This window comes from Vombatus ursinus, unplaced genomic scaffold, assembly GCF_900497805.2.
Source record: "Vombatus ursinus unplaced genomic scaffold, bare-nosed wombat genome assembly UNPS02014822.1, whole genome shotgun sequence".
NCBI lineage: Eukaryota > Metazoa > Chordata > Mammalia > Diprotodontia > Vombatidae > Vombatus > Vombatus ursinus.
In genome coordinates this window covers 12,003,701-12,023,211 of record NW_020954600.1, presented here as the reverse complement: position 1 = coordinate 12,023,211, position 19,511 = coordinate 12,003,701, and the positions used below count along the sequence as shown (strand labels likewise).

The 19,511-nt window shown below is 41.3% G+C and overlaps 1 protein-coding gene across 2 annotated transcripts in view; it reads left to right on the top strand.

Annotated features, from left to right (window-relative positions):
* TRIM44 (tripartite motif containing 44) overlaps positions 1-19,511 on the top strand; it is a 171,877-nt gene that overhangs the window by 45,373 nt on the left and 106,993 nt on the right. For both annotated transcript variants that reach the window (XM_027837657.1, XM_027837658.1), the window contains exon 3: positions 16,774-17,013. In XM_027837657.1, the coding sequence (XP_027693458.1) occupies positions 16,774-17,013 (240 nt within the window). The remainder of the gene's footprint in view (positions 1-16,773; positions 17,014-19,511) is intronic.

Genomic DNA, 19,511 nt, shown 5'->3' with positions numbered 1-19,511 from the left:
AATTCCCAGAGGACATTCTTTCCTCCAACCTCTCCACCCTCTGCTCCCGACTTTCTAGACTTCTTTCTCTGCCTTTCCCCAGCAGCCTCGTCCCCTTGGAAGATCACCTTACCCCTCCAGTCCCTTCCTCTGAATGGTCAGATCCTCCTAGGACCTCCATTTTAAGGAAGGAGCCCGGACCAGTCTTGCCCACATCTTCATTCCACTCCTGTCTCTCTGGACTTCTTTCTCCACCATGCTCACTTCATTTGTAGCATCTCTCTCTCTCTCTCTCTCTCTCTCTCTCTCTCTCTCTCTCTCTCTCTCTCTCTCCCAGTTTCTTTCCCCATTAGAGTGTAAGTTCCTTGAGGGCAAGCACTGACTTTCTGGTTTTTTCACTTACATTTCTGGCACTTAGCATAGTTCCATAGTAAGTATGTAACAAATTCTTATTCATTTGACTTGACAACTCTCTGCATATGGGTAGGATCCAGGACACTGAATGAATTAAAAAGCATGTGTTAGATGCTTATTATGTGCCAAGCCCTGTGATAAGCGGTAGAAATACAAATAAATAAAGCAAACTATTCTTGCTCACAAGGATCTAATCGGGAAAGACAACACATGTAGGCACATAATAAAAACAACATATGTGGGCACTTAAAGTAAAAGACAGGTCTCCACAGCCCAGGCTAAGTAATTGGTGGTCTCTGTCATCTGTTTCAGCTGAGATAGAAATGCTTTGGTGCTCTGATTCAAATACCAGCTGGTGAATAGATAGCTGGTGAAAAGTGAGGAAACTTGGCTGGGACTCATGGAGGAAGATGAGGAACACTCACTTTCAATCGCAAATAGCTGATGGGTCCTCCTCTATGTCCCCATTCTGCAGCTGAGGCTAACACCCCTATTCATTTGGATGCCCAGGGATCTTTCCAACACTTCCCAGAAAGTAGGTGACAGGGTCAAAGTTGGCGTTCACACCTGCTGAGCTTCCAGACAGCTGTTTCCTGAGATTGGTTGGGTTGTTTTTTTTTTGTTTTTTTGTTTTTTTTTAACCAGGTGAATACAAAGCCAGATTGTCAGATCCCTTAGTGAACCAGAAAACTCCTGGTTCAGCCATCAAGGAAATTCCTCTCCTTTCTAGAGAGACTGTGCTGAGTAGGAGGACTTTAGAAAGGATTCTAGAGACTGAGCCATTGCAACCCCTAGAGAAAGGTCCAGGCTGGGGGCCCCTGCTTGTGGGAGTGAAGACATCTTGAAGCATCTTGAAAGAAAAATTCCCTTTACAGCTCTTCTTTCTCTGAACAGTGGCCTGCTCATCTGAGCCAAGAACAAGCCGTTTGGCCTGGGCTCTCTTTTGTAACTGGATTCTTTCAGTCCCCCTCCCCGCCCATCCTTTGGCTCTGAGCTCATCTTGGGGGCAGGCTGCTCCAAAGTGATGTCTGACTAATGGGATCGGCCTTTCTGAAGTGAAGACTTTGGTTGCACTCCTCATGTGCGGCTTCCAAGGGCTTTGCTTTCCTCCCGCCCCGTATCCTCTGATTCACCCCAATAGTCTGTCCTGGACGGGATCCCTCCTCAGACCCCAGAGTTTCCATGCCTTTGTACTCCTGTTAGCTATTGTAGCCTTGGTAGAATCTGGAACAGCAATGAAGCCGGGGTTAATGGCGCCTAGCCCAGGGAAGGGAAGCACAGTGTGAGTGAGGTGTGCTGTTCTGGAGTGCATGCTCTTCATTCAGGGTTTTATGTGCTTAATTATGTATGTCTAAAGTGCTCATTGGAGAGCCCCTCGAGTTTGGCTAGGCTTGGAACTGTGAAATACTAGAAGGGAAGGAAAACAAGGGAATGAGACTTAACTCTTCGAATGCAAATCCATCCCTCCAGGGCTTTTTGGAGGTGATGAAGAAAGAACGGTGGGTGGCATATTGGCCAAGGGGATTGTGAGATTGAGATCTGTTGGATTGGAGGACTCTGGACTGGGTAGAGAAAGGAAGGGGATGGATTAGAGTGGCTTAGCTACACCAGAGGTCAAGTTTTCTGACTTCCTGGTATCCCAGTTCTTCCGTTGCCTCTTAATTGGCTGAGTGACCTTGGCCAAGCCCCTTCATGTTTCTGAGGCTTATATGGAAAATAAAAAGGTGGGTTAGGCTAGTGGATAAGGCATTAGATTTGAAGGCATATAGATCTGGGTTCTAATCCTGCCTCAGACATTTACTATCTTTATGACTGGGGAAGTCATTTAGTTTCTCTGTGCCTCAGTTTCCTCATCTGTAAAATGAAGGGGTTGAATTCAACGGACTCTAACTACTGCATCCCCCAAGGCACCAGTATGGTGGTGCTGATTCTGCCGGTGAACTTGTTTAACCTTGGAACTGCGACTCATCTCCCCTTCCTTATCTGTAAAGGCTTGGAAGGTCCCTTCAAGCTCTGAATCTCCCATCCCCTCTTGCATTCAGCTCTCGTGCGGTACATTTGGGTAATGTCTCTATCTTGGAACCCTATCTTGCCTTTTGCACATTCCCTCTTTCATTTCACCCCCATTTAATTCAACAGGTGTTTATTAAGGGTTTTCTGTGTGCCAGGCACTGCTTTAGGTGCTGGGGACATAAGGACAAGAATGAAACAGCCTTGACCTTTAAAAAGCTTACATTTGATCCAGGTGATTATAATATGGACCCACATGAGTGATCTTTTTTTACCTTCTGGGCCTCAGTTTCCCTCATTTGGGAAATGATGGGACCGGACTAGATTATCTCTAAGATTTATTTCAAGTCTAAATCTATGATCCAAACAAAGTGGATTTGGGGAGGGGGGCTGGAGGAAGGGGAGCACATAGGCCTACTACACAGTAGCCCTCAAAAGTCTTGGAGACCCTAGAGCAGAACAAATCCCAAGAAAGCTCAAAATGGCCCCAAAAAGTCATACTAGTGGCTTTCAGGATAGTAGACTAAAGAAAGGGGTGGGGGGAGTCCACTTATCTTCAAAAGAGCAGCAGTGGGTTTGGATCAATTCAGTTTTGGTGGCATTATGGTAGTGATTGACTACCTACTTCACTGTGGGCAAATCACCTCAGTTTTCTCATCTGTAAAATGGGATGATTGGACTAGATGGCCTTCTTGGTCCTTTATAGCTGTAGAACTATATGGAACTAGATGGAAACCAGGAAGGAGCTAGGTAGCCATTGTGATTCCTACTGTCCCTTCCAGAGACCCAACTTGACCTCACCTCATCTTTCCATCCCCCTTGGAACCTCCCAGGCTTTCTACTTTTAACCTGATGAAGGTGGGTTTCAGAAATACATTTATGGGACTGCTTCATTTCATTTTGACCCCTTCCTATTAGAACACATGAGACTATTTTCACTAATTCATACTAACAAAGAATAGATGGAAATTGGAAAGAACCAAAAGTAGGTCTGATGAATTTCCCTTTGTTCTAATTCTCCAAAAGTGAAATGGGCTTCCTTGTGAGATAGTGGGCTGCTTCTTAGTCTTTGAGCAAATTCTGGATGGCCAGTTGTCAGACGTGTTGTAGAGAAGATTCCTTCTCATTTATGTCCATTAGAATGCAAGCTCTTCGAGATCAGGAACTTTTTTTGACTTTTAAAAATTTTTTTTTTTACAGTGCCCTGGCACATAGTCCTTAATAAATCCTTGTTGACTAACTGGGTTGAATTAAATGGCTAGCTAGGTGCCCTCTGATTCAGAGATTCTGTAAATTGGTGATGTTTAACCCGGACAAGAAAGACTTAGTGGACATGTGGTAGCTGTCATCAAGTGTGTGAAGTGTTGTGACGCGTAAGACAGATCGGACCCAAGAGAGCAGAAGCAGAAGCAGTGAAGTTTCGGAGAAGTACAGATTGGCGTCTCCAAAGTAAGAGCTGTCCCAAAGTGAAATGTGCTGCTTTAGGGAGTAGTAAGCGTCATTAGAGGTCTTCATACACAGATTAGATGACCCCTGGTGGGGTACGTTGTAGGAGGACTTGTTCAAGAATGGATTGTAGGGGATGGAGGCCAAGGCCCCTCCTAGCTTTGAGATCCCTTTACCCTCAATAAAGAACAGGGCCGGGAGGAAAGTGCATGAGTATAATGGCACCAGCTTCTCTCCCCTCAATTCTCTTTCCTCCTCTTGACATCCTTAAGAGGTTTCCTATTGAAATACTCATTTAGTCTTAGCCGGTATGAAATGGAAGATTAAAAAAAAAAATGCATACAAAACGTCTTTCTTCACAGGCTCTGGCCTGACTGGTCTACACCTTTCTAAACTGTGATGTTGGCTTAACTAAATTCATGTGTGTGTGTGTGTGTGTGTGTGTGTGTGTGTGTGTGTGTGTGTGTGGTCTAGTTAAATAGGATATCCTTTCTTTTTTATTTTCATCTCCAATTTTAGTCACTTGGAACAGTAAATTTTTTTTTAAAATGTTTTATTGATATTCTTATCTCTTTCTTCCACCACTCTTATTTTTCAACATAAGCCTTCTTCTGCCCCTGTAGTCCACCACCTCTGTGATGAGGAGAAGGCTTGCTTCCCCATCAGTCCTCTGAAGTTATGATTAGTCTGTATATTGATAAGAGTTCTGAAGTCTTTCAATTGTTTTCCTTTATATTATTGTATATCATTTATATATTATTATATTGTATTGTTACATTATATTATGCTTTTTGTTGTTAAGTTGCTTCAGTCATGTCCAACTTTTATATTACATTATATATTATATCATATCATGTCATATCATATCACATCATATAATGTATTAGATATCACATCACACCACATATTATATCATATCATGGTGTTATGTTATGTAATATATCATGTCATGTCATGTCATATTATATTATATTAATTATATTTTATTATCACACATATTATAGCAGGAACACTACCATATAGATTGATCTCCCAGTTGTACTTATTCCACTCAGTGTCAGTTCGTGTGAGCTAGAAGGCTTTTGGAGACGTTCTGAAAAGTTCTTCCATAAGCTAAAATTCTCTCTGTTGAGACATTTCTCTACTAAGAAACGATGTTTAATTTATTTCAAGGGTATATAGCCTCTGATAAATCATCACTATAAAACATAACAGCCCTGAAATTGTCACACTAAAAATAAAAAGGGCTTTTAAAAATAAACACAAATCACAGTTCTCAATCTGATACAGAATTTGCAGGGACATTAATAACACTTACCACTTTCTCGCCCCTCATTTTTTCACTATGGAGGTCACCTGCCCTGGGCAGATGGATTTCTGAGGGTCAGGCCTGGGGTGGTTATGCATGGCATGAATTGGGAATGTGCATTAAGGGGTCTTATTTCATAGCAAGATTTTTTTTTTACCTTGTTGTTACCCAAACGCCATGATGTGACAGGCTTCCTTTTTTTAAAGAAACATTAAAAATTGTTTGTTAAATTTACCTCCTTGCTCCACCTTAGTTTTCTTAGCAGCACAGATTTAGAGGTGCGAGAGACATTAGGGATCATCTAGTCCAATGCCGTTATTTTATAGATGATTTTCCTTTCCTCTTCCTTTTTTCCCAATTTCTCTACCCTCTCTGCTTCTATTCTATGGTTAATAATAATAACTAACATTCATAGAGAGGACACTTTACAAATACTATCTTGGCTGATCTTCAAACAGCCCTGTGACATAGATGCTGCTATTATCCCTGTTTTACAGATGAGGAAACTGAAGCAGAGTGGTTAAGTGACCTTCCTAGGATAACAGAACTGATAAGTAGTAGTGCAATGGACAGAGTGCTAGGACTGGAGTCAGGAAGACCTGAGTTCAAATGTGGCCTCACACACTTACTAGTTGTGTGACTCTGGGCAAGTCACTTAGCCTCTGTCTACCTCAGTTTCTTCAACTGTAAAATAGGGATAATAATAGCACAAAGGTTATTGTGAGAACCAAATGAAAGAATATTTGTAAAGCACCTAGCATGGTGCTTGGCACATAGCAGGTCTTATGTAAATGCTTGTTCTTTGCTCCCCAACAAGTAGAAATTGAACTCAGGTCTTCCTGACTCTCAGTCCAGTGTTCTGTTCACTAAATTATCTATCTGCTTTTAGAAGCTTGGAGAGTAGAAAGTAGGTTGTGTGAATAGACTGGGAGTCAGAGAATCTTATACTCTCTAGAGCTGGGATAGGTTGATTGATTAATCTGTACCCACAGAAGATTTCCTTTCCAGTGGTTCTTTACCCACCATATGAAGATGTCTAGTAATGGGACCTCACTATCTTTCAAAACAACTCCTGCTTTTGCACAGTTGTTTTTATTTTTAATATATTTTTATTTCATTAAATATTTCCTAATTACATATAAAAACATTTTAACATTCAATTTTTAACATTTTGAGTTCTAAATTCTCTCCCTCCCTCCCACCCTTTCCTCTTCCTCGAGAAGACAAGCAATTTGTTATAGATTATACATATGAGGTCATGCAACATATTTTTCCATATTAACCATGTTGCAAAAGAAAACACAATCAAAAAAAAAAGAAAAATAGAGAAAGTAAAAAAAAAAATATGCTTCAATCTGCATTCATCAATTCTCTCCATGAACGTTGATAGCATTTTTCAACATGGAATTTTCTTAGAGCATTGTCTTGATCAAAGTAGCTAGTCTTTCACAGTTGATCGTCCTTATAATAATGCTACTGTGTACAATGATCTCCTGGTTCTGCTCATTTCCCTTTGCATCAGTTCATATAAGTCTTCCCAGATTTTTCTGAAACCATCCTGCTCATTACTTCTTATAGCACAATAACATTCCATCACATTTCTATGCCACAACTCATTCAACCATTCCCCAATTGATGGGCATCCCCTTGATTTTCAATTCTTTGCCACCCAAAGAAGAGCTGCCATAACTATTTTTGTGCAAATAGGTCTTTTCCCCTTTTCTTTGATCTCTTTGGGCAACAGACCTTGTAGTAGTATTGCTGGGTCAAAGGGTATGCACAGTTTTACAGTTTTTTGGGTGTAGTTCTGAATTGTTCTCCAGAATGGTTGGATTAGTTCACAACTCCACCAACAATGCATTAGTGTTCCAATATTTCCACATCTCTTCCAGTATTCGTCATTTTCCATTTCTATCATGTTATCCAACCTGATAGGTGTGAAATGGTACTTCAGAGTTGTTTTAATTTTAATTTTTTCTATTCAGTAGTGATTTAGAATATTTTTATCATGTGACTAATAAAAGCTTTGATTTCTTCTTCTGAAAACTGTCTGTTCATATCCTTTGACCGTGTATCAACTGCATAATGGTTCTTATCTTTATACATTTGACTCAATTCCTTCTGTACCTGAGAAATGAGGCCTCTATTAGAGAAACTTCCTGTAAAAATCCCCCCTCCAGTTTCCTGTTTTCCTTCTAATTTTGGCTGCATTAGTTTTGTTTGTGTAAAACCTTTCTAATTTCATGTAATCAAAATTATTTTCCATGCTTCCTTAATTTACTTATGCTATTCCCCTTTTGTGTCTAAATCACATTTTGACCTTATCTTGGCATATGGTGTGAGATATTGGTCTATACTTAGTTTTTACCAAACTGCTTTTTAATTTTTTCAGCAGTTGTCAAATGGTGAGTTTTTACCCCCAAATCTTAGATCTTTGGGTTTGTCAAATGCTAGATTAATATGGTCATTGAGTACATAATCTATTCCACTGATCCATCCCTCTATTTCTTAGTCAGTACCAGATTGTTTTGATAATTATTACTTTAGTTTGAGATCTGGTACTGTTAGACCACCTTCCTTAATATTTTTTTTCATTAGTTTCTTTGATATCCTTGACTTTTTGTTCTAACAAAATTTTGTTATTATTTTTTCTAGCTCTACAAAATAATTTTATAGCCCCTTATTTTAACTCTGTGTGTATCTTGATGTTTCAAGAGTGTTTCTTGTAAACAACATATTGTTAGATTCTGGCTACTAATCTCTTCTGTTTTATCAGTGAGCACATCTCATTCACATTTGCAGTTGTGATTGGTAACTGTGCATTTCCCTCCATCCTATTTTCTTCTATTTATCCTTCTCTCTCTCTCTTTTTATCTTGTCCCTCCTCTCAAGTTTGTTTGCTTCTGATCACTGCCTTCTTTTATCCACTCTGCCTTTTATCACCACCTCCTTTCACCTCATCCCCTTCTCTTCCTACTTCCCTGTTGAGTAAGATAGATTTCTATTACCAATTGAGTATGTGTCTATGTGTATACAGAATACACACATATACATATATATGTACATGTATACATACATATATATACATACACACACATATATATGTATATACACATATATATTTCCCTCTTTGAACCAATTAAGATGTAAGGGAGGTTCAAGCATTGCCCAACCTCCCATTTTCCCTTCCACTGCAAAAATTCTCCCTTTTGTGACTCATTATGTGAGATAATTTCCCCCAATCTTCCTCTTTCTTCCCCCTTCTCTCAGGGCATCCCTCTTTTTTGCCTATCCATATTTTAAAAATATCATCCCTATATAATCAACTCAGTCCTATACCCTTTTTCTATGTAGAATCCTTCTAACTGCCCTAATAAAGTGCTTGGAAGTTAAATGTATCATCTTCCCATATAGAAAGGTAAATAATTTAACCTTATTGAGTCCCTTGTGATTTTTCTTTCATGCTTACCTTTTTATGCTTCTTTTGAGTCTTATATTTGAAAGTCAAAATTTCTATTCAACTCTGGTCTTTTCATCAGGAATGTTTGAAAGTCCTCTTTTCATTAAATATCCATTTTATCCCTTGAAAGATTATACTCAATTTCACTGGGTTGCTTATTCTTGGTTGTAATGGCAGCTCCTTTGCCTTCTGGAATATCATATTCCAAATACTCCATTCCTTTAACGTGGTAGGTAGCTGTTAAATCTTGTATGATCCTGACTGTGGTTCCACAATATTTGAATGGTTTCTTTCTGGACACTTGAAGCATTTTCTCTTCGACTTTGGGAGCTCTAAAAACTGGCTATAATATTCCTGGGAGCTTTCATTTGAGATCTCCTTCAAGTAGCGATTGGTGGATTCTTTTCATTTCTATTTTACCCTCTTGTTCTAAGATAATGGAGTAGTTTTCCCTGGCAATTTGTTGAAATATTACCTCTAGGATCTTTCTTTGATCATGACTTTCAGATAGTTCAATAATTCTTAAATTATTTCTCCTCAATCTATTTTCTAGGTCAGTTGTTTTTCCAATGTGACATTTCAGATTTTCTTCTATTTTCTTTTCATTCTTTTGACTTTGCTTTATTTTTTCTTGATGTCTCATGAAGTCATTAACTTCTAGTTGCCTAATTTTAAATTTTAAGTAATTATTTTCTTCAGTGAGTTTTTAATACCTCTTTTTTCATTTGGCCAATTCTGCTTTTCAATGAGTTATTTTTTATCAGTGAAGTTTTTTATCTCTTTTTGCACTTGTCCAATTAATTTTTTATGGCATATTTTTCTTAAGTATTTTTTTTTGGTTTCTTAGCAAGTTATTTATTGTGTTTTCATAATTTTCTTCCTTTGCTCTCATTTTTTTAATCTAATTTTCATCTATCACCCTTATTTGATTTTGAAAATAATTTTTTAGGTCTTCCAGTAATTTTTTTTTTTGGCTTGTATCCTATCCACATTTTCCTTTGAGGTTTTGCTTGTAGCTGTTTTGAGTTCTGTGTCTCCTGAGTGTGTATCTTGATCTTCTCTATCATCACACCAACTTTTATGGTCAGGTTCTTTTTGTTGTTGTTTGCTCATTTTTCCACCCTTTATCTGATTTTAGACTTTATAATAAAGTTGGGAGCTGTTTCTGGCTTTGTGGGGAAGGGGTACTCTCTAAACCTTCAGACTTTTTCCAAACTGCTGTTTTCAGCTAGTTCTAGTGGTTTGGAAGTTTTCTGTGCTTCCAAGGTGTTATGATCTGGGGGGAGGTGTCTTGGTCTGAACTCTGTTTCTTACTCAGAAAGGGTCCCTGATCCCTTAGAATTGCAATTGATACTGCTCCTAAAGGCTCCCGCTCCTTGGGACCAGATGTGATACTATTCCTCAGGCCCCTTTTTCCCTTGGGGTTGCAAGTGATACTATTCTTCAGGGTCCCTGAACCCTTGTGACCAAAAGTGATGCTGCCCCTCAGGGCTCTCCCTCTTGATAGAAAGTGCTCCTCTCCACTTTTGAACTTTGACCGAGAAGTAAGCATAGGTAATGGATTTGCCAGATAGCATCTGGTCCTGCATTCGGTGCTAGCACAGGGATGCTCTGTAATCTCTTTCTGGTCCCCTCCATCTCTGGCTTGAGAGCTTCCAAAGCTGCTGCTGCTTCGGTTGCACCCGCCAAGTCTCCCGGCCGGCCTCCCAGTCACAGATCTCGCTTTCCAACCTCCTGTGTTCTCTTGGGATGGAACGATGTCTCACTCTGACCTTTTGTTGGCTCTGTCACTCCAGGAATTGATATGAGGCATTGCTTTAAAATTGTTTGGAGAGGAATGTTAGGAGAGCTCAGCTGAGTGCTTCTCTACTCCGCCATCTTCAGTTATTTTATTTCAAAATAAGTTTTGTTGATATCTTTTGTTTTTACCTCCCCCAAATTTCCTCCTTTACCTTTTCCTCTCTCCTTTCCCAAAGAACCATTTGAATATAACAAAAATGTTTTTTAAAAAGGAAAGGAGGAAGAGAAAACATCAGTAAGACCAACTGAAATATTAAATAAATCTCTCAACCAGGGACTCCTCATCTCTGCAAAGCATGGGGAGGAGGCTTGTAATTTTGCAGCAGAATTAATTTTCAATAGCTTTCTGGTGGTTGCTCTTTGCATTTATATCACCTTAGTCACTGTGTACACTGTTTTCTTGGTTCCTCTCACTTCTATCTACATGCAAGTCTTTCCTGTGTTTCCCAATATCCATCACATTTGCTGTTTCTTATAGCACAGTAAGATCCCATTCCATTCGTAATTCAATTTGTTTTGCTGTTTCTCCAATCAATGGAAATCTACTTTGTTTCCACAAAAAAGTTCCCACTATAAATATTTTAATATACATGGGGACCTTCCTTTTTGTCAGTGACCTTCTTCTGGGTGTATGCCTGGCAGTAGAATCTCTGGGTCAAAGGGTATGGACAGATTAGCCACCATATTTACATAATTCAAAATTGCTTTCCAAAATGGCTGTAGTAATCTACAGCCCCAGCAACAGTGCTTTAGTGTGCCTATCTTTCTCCAGTCCTTCCAACATTGACTATCCCCATCCTTTGTCATTTTTGCCAATTTGAAGAAGAAAGAGGGAGGGAGATGGGGAGAAAGAAAGGGAGAAAAAGAAAAGTCTTCTGACTTTAGACATCACCCAATCCAACCCCTTCACTTCACAGATGAGGAAACTGAGGCCCAGGGAAGCCCACGCTTACAAGTCACACAAGTAGCAAGGGGCAGAGCTGGCATATGAACTCAGGTCTTCTGGTTCCAGGGCCAGAACTCTTTCACATTGTACTAAATAGCACAATTGAAAGAAAAAAATGCAAAGAATATTTGCTTCATTTTACGTATGGAAAAACTAAGGTGCAGAGGTTAATTGACTTGACCATAGTCACCTTGCTGGTAAGTGTCAGAACTGCCAGGATTTGAACCCAGGCTTCTGATTCTAGATCTGGTGCTTATTCCAAGACACCAGGCCCTTCTGTCTGTTCGCCATCACCCCTCTTCAGTACTTCTTCCCTCCATGCCCTTGTAAATAATCCTAAATAGTCTGGAAAAAGGATGGAGACAGACACTATTTAGACTTTGCAAAGCTCTCATTTCTCTGATTTCTCACTTCACTGTCCTTTAGTGCCCTTCTTGCAATCACATCTGTGCTCTCAATATCATGCCTAGACCCTCTCTGCCTCTTCCTAGCACTCCAGGAAATTCATCTCAAAGCCCTGTCCTCTCCTTAGCTCTTGCCTGAACTGTGTAGCCTGAGGCCAAGTGGACTTAATGAATGCACACTCCATTTTCCTGATCCCCAGACCTCTTCTAGACCAGTCTCTGTGTATTACTTAACCCATTTTCCCACATCTGACAGGCGTAGTAAGGATAAAGGCTCCTGGGGAAGATTTCTGCTGCTGCTGCTGCAAAGCCCCTTCCCATAAAGAATCCTTACCCCAGGAGACATAGAACAGGGCTGGAAAACAAACAGGGAGAAATAATTAAGAAGTGGCCAGATATACAGTCATGAGAGTGAATTTAGTTTTACATTTGGTCCTGGGATAGACAAATGGTAGGCACCCAGGAATGATAGCTAACATTTATATAGAGCTTCCTATGTCTCAGGCACTGTGCTAAGCCCTCTCCAATTATTATCTCATTTGCTCCTCATGACAACTCTGGGAAGTAGGTGCTCTTAACCCCATTTCACAGATGAGGAAACTGAGGCAGACAGAACTTAAATGACTTCTCTAGGATCACACAGCTAGTAAGCGTCTCTGGTTGGATTTGAATTCAGGTCTTCCTGACTCTATATCCAGCGCTCTAAGAGGCAGTCAGGTAGAGCAGGGGATAGAACCCTGGACCTAGGTTCTGGAAGACCTGAGATCAAATCCAGCCTCAGATGCTTACTAACTGTGTGACCAGACTCGGATTCAGAAAGACCTAATTTCAAATTTGCCCTGAGACATTAGTAGGACTGAGACCCTGGGAAAGTCATTTCACCTCTATCTACTTTGATTTCCTCTGCTGCAAAATGGAAAAAATAAAAATAATATCTGCTACTCAAAGTTATTGTGAGGATAAATTGAGATAATATTTGTAAAGTACTTTGCTCAGTATGTTGGCATAGGCTGGCCCCTTGCCTGTAATGCATTCCCTGGACGCTTCCATCTTCTAATCTTCTAGAATTCTTAGCTTTCATTCAAGGCTCAGCCTGGGTATTCACCTGCTATATGAACATGCCCTCTGTTAGCATTCTGACTCTCTTCAGGTCACCTTGCACCTACGTACATGGACATATTTGTGTCACCTTAATAGAATGTAAACTCCTTGAAGGAAGTTGGGAAACAGTCAGGTTCCAGAGGTCTATTTGGTTGATACAGAGAAAGTATGAAGAGAATTACAGTACAGAAGTTTGGAGAGGTAAGTAGGGTCCACAGACTTCTGGTCCCTCCAAGAATGAGGAAGAGTTCAGAATAGTGTGCTCTGCATTTAGCCTTTGCTTGCTTGATGACCCAGAATAGATATTGTCCAGCTTTGGGGTGGGAAGCGGGAATTGCTATGCCCTGAGACCTCCAGAACCTTGTAGCATGTACAGCTCTCCCCCAGGGACACATAGAAGGGAGGGGCTGTTTTGTTTTTGTCTTTGGGTGTGTCCCCAGAGCCTAGTATGGTGCCTGGAATGTGGTAGGTGCTTAATCAATATTTATTTATTGATTGATTAGATTAGGTTGAATCCTGAGAGCTACAGAGACGATCTACTGTTACTATTAGTTGTTCAGGTGATATGCTTATTAGTCCAGGAGCCCCTTAAAATAACCCTCTGTTAATGAAATAACTTCGTAGATTTATAGATGAGCCACGACCTTAAAGGGACACCACAGGCCCTTAGAGAAGGGAGATAATGGGGCATCTTTTTTTTTTAAGTGTTAATTTCTGTCAGGTCACCTTACTCTTATACCTATTAAGATGTTTGATTTAAAGTCAGAAGAGATCTTAGAGGTCATCTAGTCTAATCCTCTTATTTTACAAATGAGGAAACTGAGGCAGAGTGAGGTCATAGGATCATACATCAGGAGTTGAAAGGGACCTCATAGACCCTTTAGTCCAATCCCCTTATTTTACAGATGAGGAAACTGAGGCCCAGAGGTGAAGTGGTTTGCTCCAGATCACACAAATTGTAAGTTGCAGATCTGGGAATCAAACCCAGCCCCTCTGTCTCCACATCCAGCATTCTATGCGTGACTTTTAAAATTTCCAAAACATAGCACAGTTGTCTTATTGGGTTCACTTTGCTAGGTGACTTTTTTTTTTTTGGTAATCTCTGCAGCACATGCTTTGTAACTAAATGGAGTCCCTCACTGGGGCCTTTCTGTTTCTTCACCTACCCATTTTCAGCCTCAGAGGCTGAATGAGACAAAGTGATTAAAATGCAAACAGGGTTAAAATGCAAATGAATGGCCAACCTGCAGAAGCCCATGGAATTAGGTGACCTAATCATAAACCCTCTATCTATTTAAAAGAATTTTTCTTTTTGGTCTCGTTAAAACTGAATGAAAAAGCACCTGGAGAAACTGAATTACGTTTTGGTGGTTCGTCCTATTTAGGAAGTGTAAATTTATGCAATAACTATTCAGTTCTTGCTCAGAGGAAGCTGAGTATTCTTCTGGCTTAATAAGATTTTCAGCAATGTAGATTTAAAATAGCTGGAGAGGTCTTGCCCCTTCCAAGGTGGTCAGTGGAAGCCTAGTGTGGGGGGTCCTAAAAGGAGATGGAACCTATTCCTCGCATGTAAAACCGGTGGATGTCTGACTGACCACCTGTAGTTGAGGGTTTCTGTGATGACCACAGTCCATGGTCCTGAATCTCTAGGGTCAGGAGTAGCAAGAAGTAAGAGATAGGCAAACTTTAGCTGGGGGAGTATTGGGTGTGAAGGCCTGAAGACCTGAGTTCAAATCTATGTTGAAACTCAATGCTGAGATGACCATGGGCAAGTTGGCTAAGCTCTCTATGCCTCAGGTTTCTCCTCTGTAAAGTGGGAATGGGATTAATGATGCCCGCAGTACCTATTTCATGGGATTGTTGTGAAACTCAAAAGAGACAATGTGGATATATAAAATGCTTTGTGAATCTTAAGGAGCTTTCTTCCTCTCCCTCCCTCTACCTCTCTGTCTCTGTCTGCCTCTCTCCCTCTCTCCCTTTCTGTCCCCCTCTGTCTCCCTCTTTCTCTCTCCATCTCCCTTTTTCTGTCTTCCTCCCTCTCCCCCTTCCTTTGTCTCTCTCTTCTTTTCTTTATCTTTTCCCCCTCTCCTTTTGTCTCTCCCTCTCTGTCTCCCTCCTTCCCTTTCCCTTTCTTTCTTTCTCTCTCCCTTTCTTTTTCCCTCTCTCTAGATAGATATCTCTATATAGATAGATGTATACACACATATATGTATTATGTACATATATGCGCACATATGTATGTATAATAGTTGTGTGGGGTTTTATTGGGGGGGTGGGGAGGACAGAATCTAGACTCTATTTTCATCAGTTTAGGGAACACTCAGTATGGAAACTTCCTGCACTAATGCACATAGGCAACTTCTCTATAATTTGTAGCTTTAGGAAGTTGTCCAGGACCCTAAGCTCTCATACAAGAATGGACTTGAAATGTCATCTTGTCCAGTTGATGCAGCAGAAAGAACATGTATTTGGTGAAGTAATGTGGTCACAAAACTCGTCAGGATCTGAACTGGGTCTTTCGAATGCCAAGTCCAGCCCTCTCTCTACTGGCCCATACTACTTCTCTATGTTATTTCTAAAGCCTCTTTCAACATCCAGTCCTTTGAAGGTGACTGATCTTGGACCAAATCCAAGTTGGAGCCATATTGGGAAATCCTGTGCTATGGCACGCAAGCTAGACTGGCCTTCTTACCTAATGTTCTTCACACATATCTCTCAATCTTCCGTCCATCTCTTTACATTTTCACATGCCTGGAATATACTCCCATGCCTGGAATATACTCCCTTCTCACCTCAACCTATTATAATCCCTAATTTAAGCTTCACCTTCTATTTGAGACCTGTTTGGTGCCCCAGCTGTTAGCATCTGTCCCCCCATCTGTCTTGTATTTATGTATGTATTTTGCATAATATACACATATATGCATGTTTTGTCTTCTCTGATACTATGTAAGCTCCTAGAGGACAGGGGTTGTTTCCTTTTGATCTGTGTACCCCCAGAGCCCAACCCAGTGTCTAGGATACTCCCTCCTCATGTCCACCTCATGGTTTCCCTGGCTTCTTTTAAGACCCAGCTAAAATACCATCTTCTAGAAGAAGCCTCTCCTGATCCTCCTTCATACTGGTTGTTGTTGTTGTGTCCTTCAGCTGTGTCCTACTCTCTGTGACCCCATTTGGGGTTTTCTTGGCAAAGATACTGGAATGGTTTGCCATTTCCTTCTCCAACTCATTTTACAGATGAGGAGACTGAGGCAAACAGGTTAAGTGACTTGCTGAAAGTCACATAGCCAGTAAGGGTCTGAGGCCAGATTTGAACACAGGAAGATGAGACTTCCTGACTCCATGCCTGAAGTTCTATCCACTGTGCCACCTAACTGCCCCTTCATACTAGTGCCTTCCCTCTAATCATTATCTCCATTTTATCCCCTAGGTGGCTTGTTTGTATGTGGTTGTTTTTGTGATTTCTCCCCCATTAGATTGTGATTTCCTGGAGAACAGAGACAATCTTTTGCCTTTGTCTGTATCACAGTACTGTTGCCCAGTGCCTAGTAGGCACTTAATAAATGCTTAATTTCAGAGCAGGGGACTAATCTTTGTTCGATTGCCGGCTTCATGATGGTGACATTACAGTATGATTCTTTAGTCTCATGGTATTCTCTGGTAGCAGAACATTGTTATGACTCTGAGATGTCTGAAAAAGACTGATGGGAACTTGTAGGAGACACTGATGGATTGTTATTGTTGATTTATTTAAACCTATCTACCCAGCCTTATTTGGGTGAGGAGGCGGGGGATTCCCTGTGATTTTTAGTGTGGCACAGGAGGCAGGGTTAGTGTTCTGTCAAGCACCCCTCCTCCTGTGTTCACACACCTCCTTGTTTCTTCTTGTTCTTTCTTTGTGCAGGTCAGCCGGAGCGAGATGAAGGTCTGTATCCAGCAGGAATTCGACAAGGTTCGGCAGCAGGTCTGTGAGGAGGAGCGGAAGGCCCTTCACCTGGTGGACCTCCAGGAAGCTGTGGCCACAGCCCACGTGACGGAGGTCCTGGCTGAAATCCACGTCCACATGGAAAAGTTGATGGCGGAGATGGCTGAGATCAGACACCAGCTTGATGCCTTCAATGAGTTGGCTTCGATGAAACCAGAGGTAATGAGAAGGAGAGTGTCCAGATGGCTAGTAGCATGGGGCCTGAGGGAGAAAACTGTACCATCTCCTGGCTTATGACACCTACTTAGGGACCCTGAGAGGATAATTCTTTTGTCAGGATTGAAACATATCTCCATAGCAGAAAGCTAAAAGACCTCTTAAGCATAATCTGCCCACATAAGCATGTAGAAATTATATGATCCCAGAATCACAAATCATAGAAATTCAGGGGGAGGAAGGAACCTTGGAGGCCATCTAAGACATTTGTACCTGGGCAAGAAACTCATGTACTATATCCCCAGTCTTTACTAAATCATCTACTCTATCTACTCTCATACTATTATATCATCCAGTCTTTGCTTAAAGACTTCCGTGGACAAAGCCAGTACCTCTTGGGTATGTTTTTGAATATTTTTCCAACCAGGGAACCCAAATTTTTAGCATGTTTCAGCCTCCCCTCCCTCTTCTTGTGATGGATGGATCTTAAAAAACAGGAGAAGCTGAATCTTGTGAAATTTCACAGCAGCAGGGTGAAAGTCTGTGCTAACTGAGGCCAAGAGGGCATGTTGGGAACTTCTGGTGGCACCTACAAGGGCACCATGGAGATGTTAGTGCTGAGGATGGATCAGCACATACCTGGCATGTCTCTCAGGGCATCTTGCTGTGGAGTGATGCAGTAGTGGGAAGTCAGAGCAAGAGGATGAAACGCGTACCCAGGAGGCAGATGTCCTCTAAATGATCCTGACAGAAAGGATGGCTTGGTTGATTGATGAGTGATCCGCCTGAAACTCCAATCATTCTTAATGACATGAGGTGTCGGGACAAGAGGACGATGGGAAGGGCCCTTGATTTGGAATCCAAGAGCCTGGTGCTCCCACCGCTGTGACAAGGTAACTGTGTCATCTTGGACAAGTCACTCTATTTCTCTGGGCCTCATTTTCCTCATCTGTAAAATGGGGGTGATAATAATAGCACCTATTTTGAAGGGTTGTTGTGAGGATCAAATGAGCTAGTGTTTATGAAGAGCTTAGCACAGTGAGGAGCACATAGGAGATGCTGTATAAATGCTAGTTATGATGATGATGATGATGAAGGTGTTGATGAGAGAGTGCTTTTCCTAAAGCCTCATTGACGTAAAGTGGCCTTTAAGAGTCACATAATTAGTACCTGAGGCTGGACCTGAGCTCAGGTCTTCCTGACTCCAGGGCAACTGTTCTATGACAGAGGCTTCCAACGTGCACCTGAGAGGGGAGCCAGAATCAGCTTAAAATGTAATTGGGAAATATTTAGAAAATAGATTAAAATGCAGCACAATATAGATCATGTTCATATGTAGTTTTCTACATCACTGTGCCTTGGGCAGGGCTCCTTATGGGTGGTTTGTGGCCTCCTTTCCCTGAGTTTGACTCCCCTACTCTAGGCCTTTGCCATCACAGTAGAATGATGGTGAAGTTTTTTGTTTTTTTTTTGGTTTTTGTTTGTTTGGTTTTTTGCTAGGCAATGAGATAAAGTGACTTGCCCAGGGTCACACAGCTAGTAAGTGTTATATGTCTAAGGCCAGATTTGAACTCAGGTCCTTCTGACTCCAGGGCCAGTGGTCTATCCACTGAGCCACCTAGCTGCCCCTACAGTTGTTTTAAAGATGAAGCTTCATGTTCTAGCTTGGGGATCAGGAACCACGGGTTCTAGTTCTCTCTCTCTCAGTGTCTTCTTCAAGCTAGCAAGTGGCCACCACCACCCCCCTCCATCCTTTCTCTATACCTCTGTTTCCACATCTAAAAAAAGAGGGGTTTGGACGAAGTGACTTTATTTTCTCATAGACTGGAAAGAACCTTTAAGAATATAATTTAGTTTTACCCTCTCCTTATATGGAAGAAGAAACTGAGGGCCAGAGAGGCCCAGGGATTTGCCCAAAGTCACCCCTTCTGCCCCCTGAGATTCTGTGATTCCCGTGGATATTCATCTGCCTCTCAGTTTTTTCTTTAGTCACCCTCCCTAACGTTAGCCAGCCATTTGGGGTCTCCCCACTGCTTGTTAACCCAGTTTGAATTGCTCTTAGCCAGGGAGGGGTGAGACAGGCCTCAGGAGCCTGCTATGCATAAAATAAGCTATTAACAACAATAAGCGGCGTTCAGCTGGCAAAAGCCTCCGCGATAAACTGCTATCATCTAATGGCCTCCTGTTCCAGCTAATCTGGCAGCTCATTGGTCAGAGCACATTTCCTCGTCTCATGTAGTCTGTGGAGAAATCCAACAAAGACTCAAAATGGGCTGCTTAATTCCATTCTTTCAGCCAATCTTGTCCTCGTTTTCCTATAGCATCATACAGGATTGAAAAATTATTGCCAGCATTGTGAATCCCATTAAAAGGGCGTGCGTGTGTGTGAATGTATGTGTATGTGTAAGCATATGGGTGTATATGTGTGTATGTGTGTGATTGTATGCATGTGTATGTGTAAATGTATGTGTGTGTATGTGTGTTTGTGGGTGAAAGTGTGT